The sequence below is a fragment of the Camelus dromedarius genome, chromosome 22 (assembly GCF_036321535.1).
Source record: "Camelus dromedarius isolate mCamDro1 chromosome 22, mCamDro1.pat, whole genome shotgun sequence".
Taxonomy (NCBI): domain Eukaryota; kingdom Metazoa; phylum Chordata; class Mammalia; order Artiodactyla; family Camelidae; genus Camelus; species Camelus dromedarius.
The window spans coordinates 9,981,247-10,003,303 of record NC_087457.1 but is presented as its reverse complement, the minus strand read 5'-3'; the positions used below and the strand labels follow the sequence as shown (position 1 = coordinate 10,003,303).

The 22,057-nt window shown below is 43.2% G+C and overlaps 1 protein-coding gene across 14 annotated transcripts; it reads left to right on the top strand.

Moving 5' to 3' along the window:
* The first annotated feature begins 4,109 nt into the window (after positions 1 to 4,109).
* On the top strand, positions 4,110 to 13,884 carry LOC105086440 (arylamine N-acetyltransferase 1). 14 transcript variants are annotated; one of them, XM_064477409.1, is made up of 6 exons: positions 4,110 to 4,184; positions 4,858 to 5,031; positions 5,263 to 5,401; positions 6,072 to 6,214; positions 8,491 to 8,569; positions 11,880 to 13,884. In XM_064477409.1, exon 6 carries the CDS (start codon positions 11,886 to 11,888, stop codon positions 12,756 to 12,758), a length of 873 nt encoding a protein of 290 aa, XP_064333479.1. In that variant the 5' UTR covers positions 4,110 to 4,184; positions 4,858 to 5,031; positions 5,263 to 5,401; positions 6,072 to 6,214; positions 8,491 to 8,569; positions 11,880 to 11,885; the 3' UTR covers positions 12,759 to 13,884. The 14 variants fall into 14 exon arrangements, 13 of the variants coding, with proteins under 13 accessions (XP_064333479.1, XP_064333477.1, XP_064333482.1 ...); XM_064477407.1 differs by having other exon boundaries at positions 5,188 to 5,401; XM_064477412.1 differs by having other exon boundaries at positions 4,906 to 5,401.
* Positions 13,885 to 22,057: the final 8,173 nt, after the last annotated feature.

Here is a 22,057-nt window from a genome sequence, read left to right as displayed (position 1 = left end):
CAATTGGCTTAAGAAGATGTGATATATATATATAGGAGCTTGGGATTAGCAGATACAAACTACTATATATAAAATAGATACACAACAATGTCCTATTGTATAGCACAGGGAACTATATTCAATATCTTGTCATAACCTATAAACAATATATATGTGTATGTATAACTGCATCACCATGCTGTACACCAGAAACAAACACAATATTGTAAATGAATTACACTTCAATCAAAAAAACATTCTAAATGTTTTCTAAATCCTCTCTCACATCCTTCAGAACGTTTCTGCCATTCATTTCACTTAGCCATAATCCATAATCACACAATATATTGTTGCTATTATTATTTTGAACAAACTGTTATCTGTTGAATAAATTTAGAATAAGAAAACAGGATTTTGTTAACCTCCCTTTAGTTTTTCTCTAACGCTCTTCCTTTATGTGTATCCAAGTTTCTGACTTACATGCCATTTTTCTTCTCTCTGGATAACTTCTTTTAACATTTTTTGCAAGGCAGGTCTACTGGTGACAAATACTTTTGGTTTTTGTTTTTCTGGGAACACCTTATTTCTTCTTTACTTTTCAAGGAGGGATTTGTTGGATACAGAATTCTAGGTAGGTGTGTTTATTCTCAGGTTGTCTATTTTTCCATTAGAGACCTTAGCATATCAATCACAGTTATTTCAAATTCCTGGTCTGATAACTCCAAAATCTCTCCCATATCTGAATCTCATTCTGATGCTTCCTTTTTTTCTTCATATTGTGTTTTTTCATATGCTAGCATGCCTTGCAATTTTATGTTGGAAGCTAGACATCTAGACATGATGTATTGGGTAATGAGAACTGAGATATATAGGCCTTTAGTGTGAAGACATGTTTATTTCACTAGGAATGATGCTGTGTTTACTGTTTTCTGTAGCTGTGGATGTCTAAGGCTTCTCCTCTCTTGTCTCAGGATTGCCTAGAAGTCCCTCATTAAATAGAGTCTGAAACCTTTAACATTTCAACTACAAATCTCTGTTATACACAGTAGAATCATTGATGTGGTGATAAAGTATGGTGAGGAGATAAGTATTCTAGACTCTTCTCATCAGTCTCAACTGTTAAAGAAAGCCTGAACTTTGCCCCAAAGTATAGCTTTCAAAGTGATTTTCAACGCCTTCCCCACTTAGGTGAGGCAGCAATGCTGGAGAGGATTGGGGTTCTCCTTTCCTCACTTTAACTAGATTGTTATAATTTCCCTTGAGGGAAGGGAGAGAACAGAATGCTGTGAGCTTATTTCAAAATAATGACATTGTCCTCCTTCTATCAGAAGCCCATGACATTATTCTCTGGTCTTCACAGTGAGAACTTGGGTTGGGTTCTTGATGGTAAAACTCACAAAAGTGTGGCGGCCTCCATGAGACTGAGCACTCCCCACGCCCCATCTAGAGCTTTAAACTTTCAAGCTAGTCTGCAACGAGTTTCAAGGAATTCACCAAAATTTTTAAGTTTTTTTTAAGTATTCTTACTAATACTGGCTTTAGCAAGGGCTTCTAGTCCAGAACTTCCACATAATAGTCTCTGATTCTATATAGGCACCTGTCTGTCTCTCCACTTTTTGAGGCAATGTTTTGCCTCATGTCCTCAATACCATAACGGATCTGTTTGATTTTCAAATGTGTTGACTTACAGTGAGAATGGGAGAACTGACTTCCAAATTTTTACCCTATTGCAGAAACTGGAAGTCTTGACAAGCAACATTTAAAATAGATTTATTCACCAACGAAAAATCTTAAATTAGAGGTTATTGGCTTCCATCATCAAGAAGGGGAAATTTAATTCAATTTTCCTATCTGCAAAAATGTAAGTTTGTTCTTTTATTAGCAATGAAATAAAAACCTTTGTAGCATGCTTTAATATTTGAAATAAAACAATTTACCATAATTTAGAATATTTACAATATACAAATTAATTCTAATCTGTTTAGCATATATATGTATTTTAATGCAGAATGCTTACAACTTTTATGACTCATACTGGAAAAAAGAGGGATTTTAGATTCATGTTATCACTATTACTACTCCTAGACCAGCTTGTACCTCTGTGCCTTCTATGGTGAGGAGACTGCCCAGTGACAGTTCAAGGATTTCCCGTTTCTGCTCTCCTTCCACATGGACAGTCTCGGAAGCAGTGAGAATCTGGCTTGACAGTCTGGGTGGCCACTCCGCAGGAAGCTGGAAAAACTTCTCAAGCCCACTGACGTCCCGGCCCTGCATCCTCAGGTGTTCCTGCCCTCTGTCACCAGGATCCAGGACTCAGGTCTCACGCCCCCTTAACCACAGGCCTCCCCTACTCCAGGTGTCTCTAACAGTTCCTGCTGGAGACCCTCAAGGGCCTCTGTTACTTCGGCTAGAATGACAGAAGCAGTCTCAGAATGATAAACTTGCCATCTGGATTTTAATTCCAGGTGTCAGATTTCCCAGCATCAGGGGACGACAGCCCTTCCCCACCGGACACTCCCTCTCCCACTTTCTGCCAAAACGACCCAGCCCCAGACCTGCATTCAGAGATCATATCCTTCCCCAGCAATACGTTTTCTAGCAAGATCTCTTTGCTGTCCATCCTTCCCTGCTGAGCCCTGGCTGCAAAGGCAGAGGCATGCTTCCTCAGTGCCTTGCCATTTAATTCACAAACAGCAAGCCCGGAGGTTCAATGAGACTATGAAACGCTGCTCAGCCTCACCAGGAATCAGAGACGTGCAAATTAAAACCACACTGAGCCGTGGCCTTAGACACATTGGCAGACATCTGAAGGTTGCTAACCAGAAGTATCAACGAGGATGTCAGGACAGCAGGAAACTTTCCACACAGGAGGACAACACTGCTCTGTGAAATTAAGTATACGTGTGCCCTGTCCCCCAGCACGGTCCACTCCTGGTGTATATCCAAGCAAAGCTCTCCCGCCCGCCTACAGGGCGCCTGTAGGAAAGTGCTCATCACGGTGGTGTTTGTAGTAACCAGGAGCTGAAAGCAGCCTGGGTCCTTTACCAGTGGTACTGGTAAGTTAAAGTTAAGCCATCTCAGGGTGGTTTCGTCTAAAACCAGCCCCTGAGATGGGGATTTGCCTTCAGTAGCTTACTCGGGAGATGATTTAAGGAAGCACCACTATGGAAGTGGGAGAGTGAGGCAGGAGCTCTTGGAGAGTCAGGGAAGGATGCGTGATTGGCAGGTCCCTTTGGGGAGAATGGAAGCTTCCTGTCACTGGAGAACACAGGGAGACACTGCTGCCCATGACGCCAGAGTAGTCCCACCTGAGCAAGCGGAACACTGCGTACGGATGTTCCCGCTCCTCTCTTGCCAGGCTGAGGGCTGTTCCAGGGCCATTAGTTGCCAGCCCGTCTGGCCTGCCCAAGCACAGGCCAAGAGACAGCCTTTGGTGGAGACTCTCAAGTCCATACAGTGAGACACCGGGGGCACGGACTAGAACTGTTAGTGCCAAAGGGGGAGCACGAGGCAACACTTGTGTCATGTAGGCAGTTTTGGAAATAAACTGTAGAGGGAAGTGCATTAGAAACAGCCAGAGTAACTGACCAATAACATCAAAATAAATTAAAAACATGAGCAGAAAGCAAACCAGTTTATATATATCACACTCATCCATGGACATGACTTGAACACATCACACAGTGCCTCTAGGTGGCGTGAGTGGTGAACGGGACTGCAGGTCGGGGGGGAAAGGGAGAGAAATAGAAGCCGAGGGGCCTCATGGAAATTCAGAAAGAAAGATGGTCGTAACCTGGGGGAGTGACTTAAGACACCCATGTCCCTCTGCTCCTCTAGGTCAATGCATCTGGTTTCCCTGGATCCCCTCAAAACCCTCGCCTCTGGGGTCACACATAGGACATCTGACTTGATGTCCCCTACGAGCGGGAGCTGTGTGGGATGCAAGGTCCCGCCCATCACAGCCTGGGACCAGGGCTCCGCAGGTGATTACTCTCCACTCTTTCAACTGAGTACATCTGAATGAGACGTGCACCAGGACAGCCCAAGTCCCAACAACTACATCTCCCAGAGCTCCCTGGGGGTTCTAACTAGATTCTGGGGGTGGAGCCGTTTGCAGAGCCCACGAGGGCTGTTCCCGGGTTGGGCCCGGAAGTGGCAGCAGGGCAGTCAGCCTGGTTCCTAGTTGTGGGCCCCAGTGCAGCTCGGTGAGTGACTTGTTTATGCTTTGAGATGGTTTTTTTTTTTTTTTTTTTTTCCTATTGCAAATGTGAGTCCGGGAGAGTAGGCTTGAATTTCAGGCCGTAAGCCAGTTCAGGAAGTTTGGCTGACACACAGCGTGAATCCTTCTGCTGTAAGTCCCGTACAGGGTGATGGGGGAGAAAACAGACCCTGATTCAGACTCTCTGGGTTAGGGTCTCAGCCACGTGACATCCCAGCTGTGAGGACGTGGGAAGGTCACTTAGCAGCTCTGACAGTCAGTTTACCCCTCAGCAAACTAGAGCTAAGAAGAGAGTTTACTTAAAAGGTGGTTGTGAGGATGAAAGTGTAGAAAAGAGAGCTAATGTGTAGAATGTGAGTTTCAGGGGCTGGATTTCCCTCTTGGATCATTGAAACAGTGATGTCCACCTTCTCTGTCCCCAGCTGTGTCCCACAGGGCACCGTTAGTCCCGCAGGCAGCAAGTTCATGACCATTCTTGGTCCTCCTGCATTAGCTGATCAGAAATTCTCTAATGACCCCAAACACCCTGTGAGGCTGGGTTGTGCTGCCTGGGAAGTTGTCAGGGAATTCTCGGGGGAAGTCTCATGACGATGATAGGAGGACCCTTGGGGAGGGGCTCCCGGAGCCATAATGACAAGGATCAGCTCTTTCCCTGTCAGGCAGACCGAGGACACCAGCCCTGAGCACTGATGTGTCGAATTCCAGAGGAGAGAGGAGACAGAGGAGGCAGACAGCCCCAGGAGCGAGGAGCCCTGTGGGCTCTCCAGTCCGAGCTTCGCCCCCCTGCTCTGGTGCGGCCACGTAACAGCAACCAGCCTGCTGGCTCTTCTTTGGTAAACTGACCTTTGCCCTCCCTGGGGCCACATGTTAGTTTCTCTTTCACGAAACAGCTGACCCCACCTCCTCTCACTGACCAGGAAGTCGTGAACTGTCAGCTGTGTATATCGCTGCATCCCACCCAGTGCCTCACTTCTGTTTGCTCTTCATAGGTTTAAAAAGTTCAGAGCCAACTTTAAAAATAGGAGGATCTTCAGGTACAAATCTGAATTTCTGTTTCTGCTCAGGAGGGTAAAGAAATAATTAAATAGAAAGAAAGAAAAGAAAAGAAACCAAAACCATTCAGAACTTCCTGCTGCCTGGAGCTCACTGGCTGCAACAGCTGTTTCTCATCTAGAAGATCCCTGGGCTGGCCGCTTGCCTCTGGTGAGTGTGGGGGGCTTGTCGGACCCCTGCAGTGAGCCTGGGCACCAGAAGAAATAAGGGATGGGGGAGGGGGGATGGTATAGCTCAATTGGTAGAGTGCCTGCTTAGCATACAGGAGGTCCTGGGTTCAATCCCCAGTACCTCTATTTAAAAAAAAAAAAAAAGTAAATAAAGGTAATTACCACCTCCCAGCCCCCAAAAAAGAAAAACAGATATCAGAAGGGAAAGGAAGATAGAGGAAGAGAAAACCACAGCACACAGGAAGAAAAGCCACTCAGAAGCACCTCTTAAAATTCTACTATTCAACTGGGCAATTCCATTCCTAGGTATACACCCAGGGAATTGAAACAGGGAGTAAACAGTACTGGGACACGGATGTCCTCGGCAGCACTGCTCACAATAGCTGAAGTGGAACCAATTCATAGAGTCAGGAAGGAGACTGGGGGCTGACGGGGGCTGGAGGAAATGGGGCGTGGCAGGTACGGGATCTTATTTTGGGGCGAGTAGGGAGATATTTTAGAACTAGATAGCAGCGGTAGTCTCACGAAGTTGTAAATGTATTACAGGACACGAGTTGTTCACTTTCCTTCCGTGCTTTATTTTAATCCACACACTTAAGTAAGTCTTGTGGCTAAATGATCAACATAACTATGTTATTTACATTCTTTAGGCTTCAGGCTTCAGAAACTCAAGCTGTCAGTCTCCGAGTGGATGAATTAGTGGTTTGAATTGGAAAGATACATGGAGTAGGGAAATGGAATCTCACAGAATTCTAGCAAGAAAAGCCATTTGCAGAAGTGAGCTACCTTCAGTGTGAGTGGGACGTGATCCAAAGGGGGGACCATCAGAATTGTTCTTTTTTTAAAAAAATTTTTTTATTGAATTATAGTCATTTTGCAACGTTGTGTCAAATTCCAGTGTGGAGCACAATTTTTCAGTTATTCATGAACATACATATATTCATTGTCGCATTCTTTTTTGCTGTGAGCTACCACAAGACCTTGTATATATTTCCCTGTGCTGTACAGTATAATCTTGTTTATCTGTTCTGCATATGCCTGTCAGTATCTACAAATTCTGAAACCTTGAATTCCTTCAACTGGCTTCCTCTGTCTCTGTATCTTATCTTTACCTCACAGTGTGTGCTTTTTGGTGAATGTTGCCCTAAATTTGGCCCTTTATGACCTCTGCATTCCTGCACTGTAACTTTTCAATTCTGCTTCTGCTCTGCTGTCTCATCTTCTGAATATTTCTGAATTTAAATTCTTCAGAAATGGAACCTCCGTAGCTAGCTCATCCTTTGCTTACGAGACCACACCTTAGGTCCCTGCTGGCCTGTGGATTCGCTGGGACCTCTCAGTACCTCTCACCCATCAGGCAAAGATGGGAACAAATGGTATAAAATGTGGATGCCTAACGGCTGCCCTTTCTGGAGAGAGAGGAGTCCGCCGCTCAGGAAGAGTCACAGGCGTGGCAAGCTGGATTACAGACATTCACTGAATAATCCAATGAAGAACCTGCTAGTATCAATGTTCTGCTGGATGCTGAGCACAGTGTGTATGACACCTAAAAAGTACTGTGCAGTTTTCCAACACTCATAGAAAAGACATGGAAAGGGATTCACCATGTAAATGTTGATTTAAAAAAAAAAAATCAGATTACAATTAGGATTATCCTGGTTCTAAAAATAAAATGTTTGTATACATAAGAAAATATTCTTACAAGTGATAGAATGTGCGAATAGGTTTGACTGTGGTTTTTCTGGGTGGCAGGTTTTGGAGTCATTTTATTTTATTTTAATATTTTATTTATTCATTAGCATGTTATTTAATTATTTTATTTTGGCGGGGGTGGGGCTGGGGAGGTAATCGGGTTTAATTTATTTTTAGAGGAGGTACCGGGGATTGAACCCAGGACCTCAGGCATGCCAAGCATACTCTCCACCACTTGAGCTACACCCTCCCCCCGAGGTTGGGGTCATTTTAATCCCTTCTTAAGTCTTTTTGAAGTGCCTACATATATCTAACATTGAGCTTATACCAGCGTTTTTTAAATAATCTGGATTATAAATCTACTTTTATCAAGGGGAAAAAAAAACAAATGGTTTCTTTTAGGTCATGTGAGTTTCACATCGATTTTTTAAAAATCTCTCCAGTCCTGCCAGAAATCCTGGCAGAAGGTACAGAAATTCCACTCCTGTGCAGAAGTGCACTTGTGTTGCTTGTAGCCCTGATTGTGTTGCCAGCATTTCACTCCCTTCCCCTGGACCCTCAGTTTAGTTCCTCAGGCACAACATGGAGGACTCCATTCCTTCCCTCCATGGGAAGTTTGCTCTCCCCTCCCTAGTTCTTCTGTCCCAGAGACTTCCTTTGTTTGACTTTTACCGTCTTCAGCTGAGCAGCTGTGTCCAGCTCCCTGGGCCTGCTCAGTGGCCCCCACAGCCCCTGCCTGACTCCAGGCATGAACTCAGATCTGTGGAGGAGATGCAGGGATTGCTGGAGTACATTAAGGCCCCGGTGGCCAATGGCCTTTGAGCAGGGCTAGCCCAGCATCTCCTTTCCCATCCAGCAATCAAGCAGGTGCCCACTTGCCCTGGGGTGGGGGCTGGGGTGTGGTATAAATGCAGTGCAATGCCATGGCCTTTACTGGGACAGAGAAAAGAAAAGAGAAGGAAAAGGGTGGGAAATGAAACAGAGAGAGAGAGAGAGAGAGATTGGAGCCAGGTACTAGCACTCTTGAGATCCTTCTGGGGGAGGGTAGAGCTTAGTGGTCGACTGTGCTTAGCAGGCACAAGGTCCTGGGTTCAATCCCTACTACCTCCATTTAAAACAAACAAACAAACAAACAACCTAATTACCTCCCCGACACACACACACCAAAAAAAAAAAAAAAGATTCTTCTATTCAGAGACCACCAGTGTTGTCACCACCCCCTGTGGTTGTACTTTCTACACTCAGATGCCCACTCCATTCATCATCCTTCCCCTTGTCTTTTGTGATTTTTAGGCACTTGCTATTACTTACGGCCCACAAAACTGTATTTTCAAGAGAGGTCACAGTTTGTGTTACTGTCTCTTCTGTTATTTCTAGAGCTTGGTCCAAGAAGAGGAAGTTTCTGAGACTTCTGAATTGAAACTGAAAAGCAACCTACTTCCATTTGCTTTGAAAGGTATTAAGTACCTTTCTGAGAGTTCTCGGTAGATGCTCTAAGTCTGTTCTCTCTGTCTCCCTTGAGTGTTCCCTTGTATTAAACGTGAAGCTAAAAGTCAAGGGTAAATCCCTACACAGTGATGCTACAAATCAATATATAAGGCTAGTTGTGTCTTCGGTTAGGTATTTTCCTGGCAACTGTTTTCTGTGTCTTTCCAACATTTCACTGTGAATCACAGCAGAATACCCCAGTCATATTTGGTTACAAGATGTTGTTTGCATCCAAGTCACTAACAGAACCTGGCTTCTTTTGAATTGGCCTGAAGTTACTAAATTCTAACTCAGCATTCTATCTTTAAAAAAAAAAAAAAAAAAGGAAAGAAGAAAAAGAAAAGAAAAACAGTTGGAAACAAATTATGACATTTGAAAAGAAACATAAAATAATTTCTTAGTAGAAAGAACAATGTTCTAACTAAGCATCAAAGAGCCAGGCCAACCCCGCTGATTCCATCTTTTTGAAATGACTTCATCTCTCTTCCTTACAGATTCTGGGTTGGGACCAGAGAAGGCGTGGGGTTGTTCTCTGTGTGCCTGGGTGGTGGTCTTAGAGCTTGTCTGAATGTTGAGAAATATGCCGTTATCAACATTATGATATCAAGAACAGATGCAGAAATGATAGCTAAGTCAAAAAGAAAATAGAAGAATCTGAAAGAAAATGGAACAAGGGGAGAAAAGAGAGACGCTGAGCTTATTGCCATTAAACCCAGGGGAAGGCACATAATATCATGCCCCTTAGGCTGGGCCACGCCACAAAGCAGTTAGTCTTGGTGTCTGTGTACTGCTTTGCAAGAATGGTCTCAAAAGATGAAAACTATCTGGTAACAGGTGAAAAAAAGTGTTTTAAATAGTCAGACACATCCAAACCAGATGTCTTCCGTTTCACATCACCCACCTCCATGTTTACCCAGCACTGCTTCCGGACGTAGAGGTGGAAGAAACTCTGACGTGGTCCGGCTGAATGCCAGTTGTTCTTTCTGTGTCTGAGTGGTAGAGGTTGGGGCTTGTGCAGAAGTTGAGAAAGGACACTGATGCATGTCAAGATGAGAAGAAATAAACTTAATAGATGATTGGGGAAAATCACATTGCACACATCAAGAATAGAGAAAGGTGGAACACATGCAAAATGGAGAGAATAGCTGGTCAAAAAAGAGAAATAAGAGAATCCAAAAGAAATGACAGAAGAAAGACAACAGAAACACATAGCTTATCACCACTGACCTACGGGCAGGGCCCTGCGTAACCTGTCACCTCAGGCCATGTCCTCTTACCAGTGTCCCAGGGCAACACTGTTACAATCAGTGTTCATACTGGGTTCGCACTCTGGTACCAGGGGACAGAAACCTAACCTATTCCATGTGGGATTTTACAAAATAAGAACTTATTTTTTCTTTTTTTGGCTCATCAGCATGTCAAAAACTCCTTAATTGAGGTCTTTTCTCATCTTTCCTTCTCCTGCTTTTATTCCTCAACTCAATAAATTCTTTTTTTCCCTTTATGGCTTCAGGTTTTTCCACTGTACAGATGTTCTACAAATTTTTTAAAACTTCGATATTGAAGTCTAATTGATTTACAATGTTGTGTTAGTTTCTGGTGCACAGCAAAGTGATTCAGTCACATATACGTGTCTTTTTTCATATTCTTTCCTATTATGGTTTATTACATGATATTGAATACAGTTCCCTGTGCTATCCGGCAGGACCTTGTTGTTTATCTCTTTCATATGTAGTAGTTTGCATCTGCTGATCCCAAACTCCTAAGCTGATCCCTCCCCACCACTTTCCTCTCTTACAATGGTTAAGTTCATTTTCTGTGTCTGTGAATCTGTTTCTGTTTTGTAAGTAAGTTCATTGGTATCATTTTTTAGATTCCCGATATAAGTCGTATCACATGGTACTTGTCTTTCTTTCTCTGACTTACTTCACTTCGTATGGTAGACTCTAGGTCCATCCACGTTGCTGCAAATGGCATGAGATAAATTCTTGGTTGGTATTCTTCTTCAACAAGTTCTCCCAGTTGCTTTGAGCAAATATCCTACCAGCTTCTGGCCCTACAGCAGAAGCATCTGCTTAGGCTTCGTCAAAAGTCCCTCAGTAGAGTCTTACTGACCCGACTTGGGCCACATGCCATCCACGAGCAAGGCAGTGCTCCTAGAGCAAATGTGCTTTGAAGTGGTCCTAGCTGGGTCACGTGTCTGTCCGTTCAGCTCAGTATGTACAGCCCACTCTGCATAAGCCAGACATACCGGTTTGATAACGGTGCACTTGGCCCAATCTACTGCCTTCCCCTACTGCCTTTCTCACGGTGACTTCTCATCTCAGAGGAAAAGCCAAAAGGCCACGTCTCATGTCAATCCATGCTCCCTCTCACTCCCTGTGTCCCTGCCATCCTGACTTCTTTAACATTATTTCCTTACTCTAGGCAGCTTCCACTTGAAGGCTTTTATTCATTTTTGTTTTTTTACTTCCTGAATGATCCTCCCCACACGTAGGGGCGTGGCTCTTTTCTCTCACATCCTTAGAGCCATCGCCAGGCTTCCTCTCACCCGCTTACTTGAAATTCAAGATCTCTCTGGGCACATCTTACCTTCCTTCTTGGCTTTATTTTCCCCAGAGCACTTTTCACAATCTAAGAAATTGTATGTTTTATTTATTTATTTGATTCACTCTCTGTGTCATAGCAGCCCCCACTAAAATGTGAGATTTTTGCAGGCAAGCAATTACTAGGTCAGTAGTATATTCACAGTAGATTTTTAGTGAACTATTTACTGAATAAATCAATAAATCTGCATGTGAATGAATATAAAACTTTGAAGAACTTTGGGTAAGGTTCAGCTAAAGGGGAAATTGAGTGGGTCGAGTTCCATGAATATAATGTCCTCAATTACATAACTTTCCTCTTTATATTAGGAACTCTTTATAAACTCTATTCTAGTTGATACCACTATGAATGTCTTTTCATTCATCACCAAGAAAACCACATGTAAGCTGTTTATCATTTCACTCATCATATAGTATGAATTTCTAACTTCTCAGGCTTACAACATGGGAAAAATGATAATACTTTCTTAAAAAGGGTTACTGACATCATTACGTGAACTAATGCACACGAAGGTGATTAACGCAGCACAAGCACACCAGAAACGCTTATGGTTATAAATATTTATAACCACTGTTTATATGTACATTTTTAAAAAGCATTTGCTATAAGTAGGCTAATCAAAGATAACTATGTACAAAAGTAATATATTTGTTTTGCTTCCCTTGCTCTAGGGAATCATGAACATTGAAGCGTATTTTGAAAGAATTGGTTACAAGAACCCTAGGAACAAATTGGACTTGGAAACATTAACTGACATTCTTCAGCACCAGCTTCAAGCCGTTCCCTTTGAGAACCTTAACATCCATTGTGGGGAAGCCATGGAATTGGATTTGGAGGCCATTTTTGATCAAATTGTGAGGAGGAAAAGGGGGGGCTGGTGCCTCCAGGTCAATCATCTTCTGTACTGGGCTCTCACCACCGTTGGCTTTGAGACCACAATGTTAGGAGGGTATGTGTACAACAGTATAGCCAACAAATACAGCAAGGCCATGATTCATCTCCTGCTGAAGGTGACCATCGATGGCAGGAACTACATAGCTGATGCTGGGTTTGGACGCTCTTACCAGATGTGGCAGCCTCTAGAGTTAATTTCTGGAAAGGATCAGCCTCAGGTGCCTTGTATCTTCCGCCTTACAGAAGAAGGAGGAATCTGGTACCTGGACCAAATCAGAAGAGAGCAGTACATCCCGAATGAAGAATTTCTGAATTCTGATCTTCTGGAAAAGAACGCATATCGGAAAATCTACTCCTTCACTCTTGAACCTCGAACAATTGAAGATTTTGAATCTGTGAATGTATTCCTTCAGGAATCTCCAGCATCTGTGTTTACAAGCAAGTCATTTTGTTCCTTGCAGACCCCAGAAGGGGTTCGCTGTCTAGTGGGCTCCACCCTCACCTACAGGATATTCAATTATAAGGACAACATGGATTTGGTGGAGTTTAAGACACTGAATGAGGAAGAAATAGAAAAAGAGCTGGAAAGTATGTTTAATATTTCCTTAGAGAAGAAGCTGGTGCCCAAACATGGTGATAGATTTTTTACCATTTAGGTAGGCAGAAAAATGGTCTCAATATTACTTCCAGTGCTGTAACTTTTTATTAAAAAATCTTTTATTATATATAAAAGTAGAAAGAATGAAATGATAAATGTCTGTATTTCACTTAGTTTATCAACTATCAAGCAGTGACCTGTCATACTTTCTTAATGCTCCCACGTTATATTGAAGACAGTTGTAGACATCAAATCATTTCACCTATAAAAATCAGCGTATATAATTAAATAACGTTTAAAAACGCATAACCACATACCTTTTCAAAATTAATAATAATAAAGATGTTTTAATGATGGTTTATTGTTTCCAGAGGAGAAATAGTGATTTATGCTAGAAAACCTCTCACAGTGGTTGAATTTTGAATTCATAGAATATGTTTATCCGTGGTTCAGCCTATAGAACATAGAGGAAACCATTTTTCTTAAATACAATCGGTGTATGTCCAATGTCCAATTTGTACAGAAATTCCACATGTATAATGGGATTACAATTCAACCATGAAGAATGAGACATGACATTGCTTCCGAATAACCTAACAGTTCTCAAGACAAGGCATAAACCAGTAACTTGTTAGCATGTGATTAAGTATCAAGAGAATGATGCAACTATTAATTTCTTACGTGGCTCTTCCTGTCAACACTGTTCTTCATGTACCATTTTTCTGAATTTGGGAGGCCTTAAATTTACAATTTTTCAGATTTTGAATTAAATATCTTTGTCTAAATGTAATGAGTATTGTGAATTTAAAAATACTTATTATCTGTAAAAACTTGATGTCTGAAAATTATGTTGAAACACTGTTGACCAATAAAACATCAGTCACAAAGGTTTTGTTTGGCAGTCAGGGTATTATGGGGCTGGATCATTTTTCAGTAGCGGAGTTTTCCTTTCATCCTCTTTCTTGTCTCCCAGTTATATTCTTTTATTTCCCCTTACACTTTGTCATAAAGAAAAGGAGTACGAGCTTCGAAGTATATATTTCTGAGTTCAAATCCTGTGGACCCTGAGAGAATTACTTGACGAATCTCTGGCCCCAATTCTTCAGGAATAATACTTATATAAGTAGGTGCCAGACTTAGAGAAAACTCTCAAATAAACACTTGTTATATGGCTGAACGAATAACATCAGTAATCGTTGATACGAAGTCAGCATTTGACAAAAGGTCTTCCATCTTGCTTTATTTCCCTCCAAAAGTGTACCTCCTTCCATCTTGCTTTCTTCCTGGTCCTGAAACTGCTCAGTCTGCTTGCTTCTTCCTTGATTGGACGTCAATAGAATACTAGATGGCCGGACTCCGAGCGTGGCTTTGCTGTTCAGGGTTAGAATCTTTACTTTCCTACAACTCCAGTTTTTTATTTGTGAATTCCAGAATCAGGGCTATAATTTAAACTGCGGACTTGTTCTCACATTATTCTCTCTGTTCAACTTGTGATTAGTATAATAAGGTTAAGAGACAAGCAAGGACTAGAATGGAGAAATATTAGTTGAAAGACTAATGACTTTGGGTCATGGGTCCTTCACGTACTGATGTAATACTTGGGGGATTCTGCTCAGGAGGGAGATCCAAGGGAGATAGGAGACTTGGCCTGAGTGGGAAGGAAGGATAAAACCTACTTGTCAGCATCTGATGGCTTGCCATCTTCCTTATTGTGGGGTCCACAGACATCTGGCAGAGTCCTGCCCCAAGACCCCTCAGGGACCTGGACACTGCCCTTTAAAGGTAACAAAGAACATTCCTTTTCTAATACATACCTGCCTTAGCTGAGATAATGATCATCTGTACAATGCCCCCAGAAGCCTGACCACCAGGACCGATCACAACCCCCTACCAAAATCCTTAGCCCTACCCTCTCTCCCTTTCTTGACCCCCTGCCTTTCATCTCAACATGAACCAGAGAATTGTGTACAAGTTGATCACACACTCTGTGACCCCCTTTGGGCCCAATGGCACATAAGCACAGGGAGCTAAAGGTTGCCCTCCCTAATAAAAGATCTGACCCTCAGAGCTCACATAGGCACCTCTTGTCTGTCTGCCCACTGTTGTCAATGACAGTACACCCAACAAACTCTTTTCTTATTTTCATCCTTTGTCTCTGATAAATTCCCTTACCACCTGCCCACCAGCCCACCAAATCCCACAGCACTTACCCTAGCTGGTGGGCCCTGCTCAGCTCTGCTGCTCTCATGCGGCAAGGTTATGTCTAGTATTCTTGGGCAGAGACGGTCTTCTCACATTTTGAAAAGACGATGCTAGGGGAGGAGATGTTGGCAAGAGACATGGTCCAGATCAAAATGTGGCTCAAGGAGAAAGATGCAGTTTTGTACAACTGAGTCAAAGTCATATTACATAACTGTCAACTGAAATAAAATGCATAACCTAAAACTTGAGAGTTATGTTTTATTTGGCAGATTTTCTTAGGACTCAAGCCTGGGACGCAGCATCTCAGATCACCCTAAGAGGCTGTTCCAAAGTGGCAAGGTAGAAGCCAGGAGATGTGAGCTTTTACAACAAAGACCAGGTAGTCAGAACATCAAAGGATTGCTCTTAAATAAAGACAACCAGATCTCTCAAGTTAAGGAATCTAGTGCTTTTCTATGTATGAGAAGGTGCAGAGGTCTGAGCTCGTTGAAATCATTCCTTTGATGTGCACCTCGCTATCTAGGGCAAGTATCCTGTTTTTGCACATCCTGAGTTCTCTCAGGAGACACCATTGGGGGTGGTGGCAGAGGCCGGGCTGCCTGCTTGTCTGCATCCTGAGTTCCCTCTGCTCGCTGTCAGCGGGGAGGTGGTAGCAACTGATGACTTCATGGCTGCAGCATCCTGTGTTTGCTGATATGGCTGCAATATTTTTCAGTCACAAAACAAATGGTACTGTGAAGGTTGGTACCTTATTATAACAAATATCCTAAAACACAATGCAATTGTTTTCCTTGTATTCATCTATGACATAGAAGCGGAAATGGTCAAAATGCATTGAAAGAGAGTTAGAGATACACATTTTAGCAGCCAGTTTGAATAGGTGTGCCTTTCTGGACAATGTTAAGTTTCTCCAGTGAAATTAAAATGAGTGGCTTCTATGGATTAATGATTAATGATCCTGATTAATGCCTTTTTGTTTGTTTTCATTTGCCACACACCTCATTTGCTTGCATACCAACACTAGCTAGATATGGTCCCTTCTTTCATATCCAAACCAGAATACACCTGGGTGTTTCTGAGACTTTATGAAGCATGGATTCTGAGACTTTATGAAGCATGGATCATTATATGAACCTAACTTACTGTGTTGTTTTCTCACAGTAAGAAATGTTAATCTACTTTACTTTACTGGAGCTATTTTGGTGATGTTTAAGAATTTTGGTTCTGTTCAGGGAGTGAATTCACGGTATCATGACTTGATTTGGGCTTTGCTTATTTCCTATCAGTAGTCCTACCTTTTGGATTTACCTAAATAAAACATTTCTTTAAAAAAAAATCCAGAATCAGGGCCCTAATTTAAAGTGCATAACGATTAATGATTTTCTTTTAAATAGAGACTCTCTACTGGTACCTGTAAGCTCAGGTACAAGGTGTTCCCACAAGCTGGCAGGCTGGCAAGGCCTCCGGGGCAAGGGGGCAGGCCCACAGCCTGGGCTTCTTGGCACAGACATAGAAAAAAATGAATAAATTATAGTGCTAATACTCAGGGACAATATAGAAATTATGATGCAAAATTCAACATCAGCAAACAAATGGCATGAAAGCCACAAGGAGCCACCTCTCGCCCCTGGCCAGCTGGCCCTCAGGTGCAGGCACGTTGGACTGGGCTGGAGTTCAGAGCCTGTAGAGCCCTGGGAGTGGTTGGGGGTTTGCTGCGGGCCCTGAGGCAGCCCCTTGCCCTCGCTGGGGCTCCTGCTTCTCCCTCCTGTGCTGATGGGCTCTGAATAAAGGCTGCAGCCTTGGGAGGTGGGTGATGGGGCAGGAGATGATGGGAGGCACAGGGGGCTACGGAGGCCAAAAGAGGGTTTGGTTACTCCTGCTGCTTAACGAATTGCCCTGAAACTTAGTGGTTTAAAACAACCATTTTAGTTTGCTCACAGATTCTCTAGGGCTGTAAATTAGGAAGGGCACAGAGGAATGACTCTTTTCTGCTCTCCAATGTCCAGTCTCCACTGAGCAGACTCCAGTGGCCGATGGTTATTTGATGGCTACATGCTAGAATCATCCAGAAGCATATTCCCTGGCATTGCAGGGCTGGGCCTGCAAGGGAGAACCTACATGTGGCTCTTCATGAGGTCTGGACATCCTCACCACACCACGGCCTCGGGAAAGTCATATTTCTAAACTGATGACTCAGAATTCCATGCATGAGGGCTCTAGCTTCAATAAGTGGGAGCTAAATCATCTTTTAAAAAATTACTGTTTTCAGTTGAAGTGAAAATTTTGTAACATAAAATTAACTTTCTTTTAATTTTTAAAATTTTATTCTTTCTTTTTTTAAAATTTTCTTAGAGGGGTAATTAAGTTTACTTATTTGTTTGTTTTTAGAGGAGGTACTGGGGATTGAACCCAGGACCTTGTGCATGCTAAGCATGCACTCTAGCACTCCCACCAAAATCAATTATTTGTAAGTGAGTGATCCATTGACCGTACAATCACAATGTTGTGTAGCCACTACTCCAATTGCAAAACATTTACGTTACCCGGAAGTAAACTCTGTACCTGTCGAGCAGTTCAAATCACCCTGTCATGTCCAAGCATCAAAGTCACGTGGCATCAGTCCTGCCACATTCTGTTGATTATAAGTAAGCCACAGTCCTTCTGGATCCAAGGGGTGAGAACTAGACTTCACTTCTTGATGTGGAAATGGAAAGGTTCAAGATTATCTCGGATGGAAGACATCCTTATGGCCATCTTTGGAAATTAAACTCTGACACAGTCAACCCTCTGGTTGCAAAAATTTACATTCTTTATATGCACAAAATAGACTCTACCCATTCCAAAATTTCTCCTTTATGGCATCATACTCAGGCTTGAAGTCCAGGAGCTTGTCGCCAGGACCGGCTGCAGATCAGCCTCCTCAGGTGCACTTCTGTGAGTATAACTCTTTGAGGACCATTCTTCTTGATCTGAACACTTGTAAACCATTGAGGAAAACTGCCCACAGACCCCACACACAGTAGTGAAACAAGTGAAAAATGATCAGTGTGGATAATTCCATTCAGAGAGGGGAAAACAAGGAGCATGCAGCAGTCCCCAGGCCCCATGTAGCCAGTCCCTTGATTAGGGCCCGGTCCTATTTCCTGGGAGTTGCTTCCATGGTTCCTGCCTTTATTCTCTGGGATCTTGGATTAACCACATTCCCCTGCCATAATTTTCATAATGGGTAAAATTGACAAAAAAAAAAAAACCCACAACAACATATTTTCTTATAAGGAGATTACTGCCGAATGGGAGCTAATATACTTGTTTATCTAAGAATTTTCCTTCAGGGTGAGGCCAGTTTTGTCCACAGGCCTCCAAGAAACATGAAGACACCCTGACTCAAATGCAGTGGGATGACTGTAAGGATGAGTATGGGTTTATGCCACTTGATATGCAGACATTCTTTAAAACAGTGGGGCAACGTTTTTGAGAAAACAGCGTCCTGAGTTGGAGTAACCTGAAAACAGAGCTATATTCAACTTATGGCCATAACAGTGAGGTCAAGTTAGAAGGAGGGACTGGAATACAGGAGTGCTAGGCAAGAAAATAAGAATACTTGGGGACATGGGGTTAGATGTAGCAGTCTAAAACTCAGATTTGTGAGTAGGTGGTTGATTTGTGAGATGATACCAGTAAAAGGGAGAGGATGCAGGGGAAGTGAGGGAAGGGAGTAAAAAGTCCACAGAGTGCTCAGTAAGTTTGCTGCTGTGGGCAACAGGAGCTCAGTGCCGCCACAACCTACCGAAGAGCATATATGAATGCCTCCCAGAATTTTCCACCAAAGCACAAGAAGTAGGAGCATTTATCCATTGGTTTCCATCTCCCATTGATTAAGAGTTGCCCCAGAGGTCCTACCTCCCCTGCAATTAAATCCACATGAGAGTGGGCTTCCATAGGCATCCATTGAAGAAGCCCATTCCTGTGGGAAGAAACAAAACTATGTGGTATACATATGAGTCAAGATGCTGTCAGCATTAAGCCATTGGCAGCCCGCACGGCTGGACTAGTGAACAGCAGGTGGTGTGGGCTGCAGGGACGAGGACAGTCTGGGCATGGACACAAGAAACCCCCAGTCACCCTGGATGGTCAGAGCAGCCGAGCTGGGATTAGCATTCAGGTCTGGAACAAGTGTTGAACATTGTTTGTTTCACGATTTGTAAACACTAGACACACATGTAAATAAGAAAGAAATAAACACACAGAGAACCTGTGGAGCAGAAGAACGACTGTCATTCTACCAGCAGGAAGGTGAACTGCTAGGCAGGAACCTTAAAATAACCTCTTTTATTTTTCAGGGCTTTAAGAAATAGCAAGTTCATATGCTTTTTTTGGTAATCTCTGACAATACCCAGAAGTTTTCCCTGCCAACAACGGTGGGTAAATTTTTTTCTGGATGATTTTCAAAATAACTATGATAGTTAGAGTTTAATCATTAGCACTAAGCTTTCACTCTATTAAGCTGCTGAGATTTAGGGATGTTTGTTACAGCAGCAACTGTAGCTCATCCTGACAAACACGTTAAATCAGCACTGCATGATGCTGCATTTAAGGGCTGTGGGAATCTTTGAACAAGTTACCAAATGTGTGTTTTTGTCTCCTCTTCCTTGAAAAATGATTTAAGTCCCTTAGTTTACTTTATTATTTCCAGGGTTATAGTCATCTTCTATGACTAGCATCACACATATGGCCAAACTACATGAAAAGAGATATTTTGAATAGTACAAAAATTTAGGAAGAGGATAAAATGCCTAAAAATATTTTTTTACACAAAAATATTTATGAGGGACTTGTGGGGTCAGAATCATCTTGCATGATGACCAAAGGCTCAGAAACACACGTCCACATATGACTCAAGAACTCTGAAGAGGGGTCTGGGGGAATGTAAGTGTGAAAGGAGTTTCCAGCATGATGGAAGTTCAAAGATTAAACTAGGTGCACAGTCGGCAGGGACACTGTCATTTTCACTCATTGAGTAGGTGTTGAATAAATATTTATCGAATAAAGGAATGAATTGCCCCAGCTTCTGTCTAGCACAAAGCTTGATAAATAGTAGTGCTCAGAACTTGTTTGTTGGCTGATGGTGTGAGGTATAAACACGTGCTTTACTGTCGGAAGGGAGCCCACAGTTTCTTACCTGCTGGGATCCACTTTCCTCACCCCCACACCCACACTGAGCAGGCTCCGGAGTTGGCCACAGTTGAAGTACAGTGCTTCTCTGCTTTTGTGCAAGGAGCTAGGCCGCCTGATTCAGTCCCCTGCCTGCCCCGGAAAGATGGCCCGGTAGTTGCCCCAAAGCAGAAGCTGTAATGACCCAAACTCAAAAGTCCCTTGCTTCCTCAACTCCTGGATGCAAGAAGCAGAAGACTGTTATGTACACCTGGAACAGGTTTTGTTACTTATTTTCTTCTTTCTGCCATGACCAGGAGCGAGAAATAGTTCTGAAAAGCAAGTAGCCCTCACTAAGGAATTGGGAAAGGCTGCATCTTGGCAGGAGTTTGTCAGTAACATCACTTGACGGGTGACAGGAGATAAAGCTGCCAGCTGGGCTACTTTGGTCATTGCTTCTAAGGTGAGGAAGGGAGCCATCTTGGGGGCTTTGGCAGCAAAACAGATAGAGAGGCCACGTGGATACCAAAAAGTAGCCATAGGCATCACCCTGCCCCTCAGTGGGTCCCAGCAACAGTGGCTCAGGAGAAACCAGGGCAACCCCTGCCACAGGGGAACCAAGAGGTCAGGTCCATGACTACTGTTCTCTTGTCCTCCATCGCCCTCCTCCCCCAACCCAGCAGCCCTCAGACCGCGGCTTCTCCGTCAATTGCTTCATCCACTAAGTTATGAGTTCCTTTAAGAAAAAGAATATCCTGGTGCTTAATAAATGGAACAAATGAATACAGAGTTTTGGCAGTTAGAGTTATAAATAAAGCTCTAATTGTGTGTTAATTCTTCCTTATGGTTTAGTCCATGAGACAACTCACAGCTTCTGGAATCAGGCATTCTGGTTGGAGGTGAATGTCAGTTGCTACCAGGAGAGCCTAAAACCCAATACTTTCAAAGAGTGAAAGGACAGCATGCAGCCCAGATGGGAGCCCAAAACACTAACCTTTCACCTGTCAGTGCTGTCAAATTCTCACACTCATTCATTTCCAAGTGAAATTAACCTTCAGCATTAGCCTTGCAACAGAATTTAAGATATGCTAACAAATATCTCCTTTTAAAAATTCAATTTCTTGACTTTTTTTTCTCAGCTCGGCAGGATTGCGGAGATGAATAGATGTGGCCGCTGGGCTATTGTCATTTGATTTTGCTGGCTCAAGTTCCGACCTCCATCAAGGTGCTGACATCACTGTCCTCCGCCGGAAGCCTCGTCTCTCAGGCTAGGAAGCCATTTGTACACAGGGTATGTCACCAGTGCCTTTCCACAGCCAAGGGAAATCGGGGGCGCATATTCAAACCCTGGGATGTTGACCTCCTGTAACTGTCTCTCAACCCACCAGGAAATCATTTATTCTGCTTCCATCAAAAATCAACACATGCATTTAAATTCAGATTGATCGGAACAAAGGACTAAAAAAACCAGAATCAGCATAGGTGGGCGTTACATCTTTCGATGGGCTTTGTCCTAACAGCGCTTTCCTTCTGAGGTGCAGACAGCCTTCTTTCTCCCTAATCTTTCATAAATGTGATCTTCGACAGATTTTTCAGGTGGACAGGTCTCTGAACAGACCCATCATCTCATTCACCTCTGCCCGCCCCTCTTCTCAGCTTTGAGTTGGCTTAGCGAGAAAAAGAGCCATCTGGGTCTCTAATGACAGGCTGTGTACACTATAACTAATTCCCCTACAAACTCCATTTTATAGATGAGAGTCCTGAGACTCAAAGAGACTAAATAACATACCCGAAGTTAAACAGCTACTAAATGTCACAGTCAGTTGTGTCAGTTAGTGTTATGGGTTAGGGTTAGGGTTAGGGATGGGGTTAGGGTCTGCACCATGGGCTCACCCACCAGTTGTTCCCCTGCATGCCACCAGGCTGACGCCCTTCACTGGCTATGTGTGCACCTGTTGGGAGAACCCACAGTGTATCTGCCAATAACCAGGGGACCTGCGGCTG

Excerpts from the sequence above, each read along its gene's own strand:
- LOC105086440 (XM_064477412.1), top strand. The coding sequence starts at position 11,886 with ATGAACATTGAAGCGTATTTTGAAAGAATTGGTTACAAGAACCCTAGG.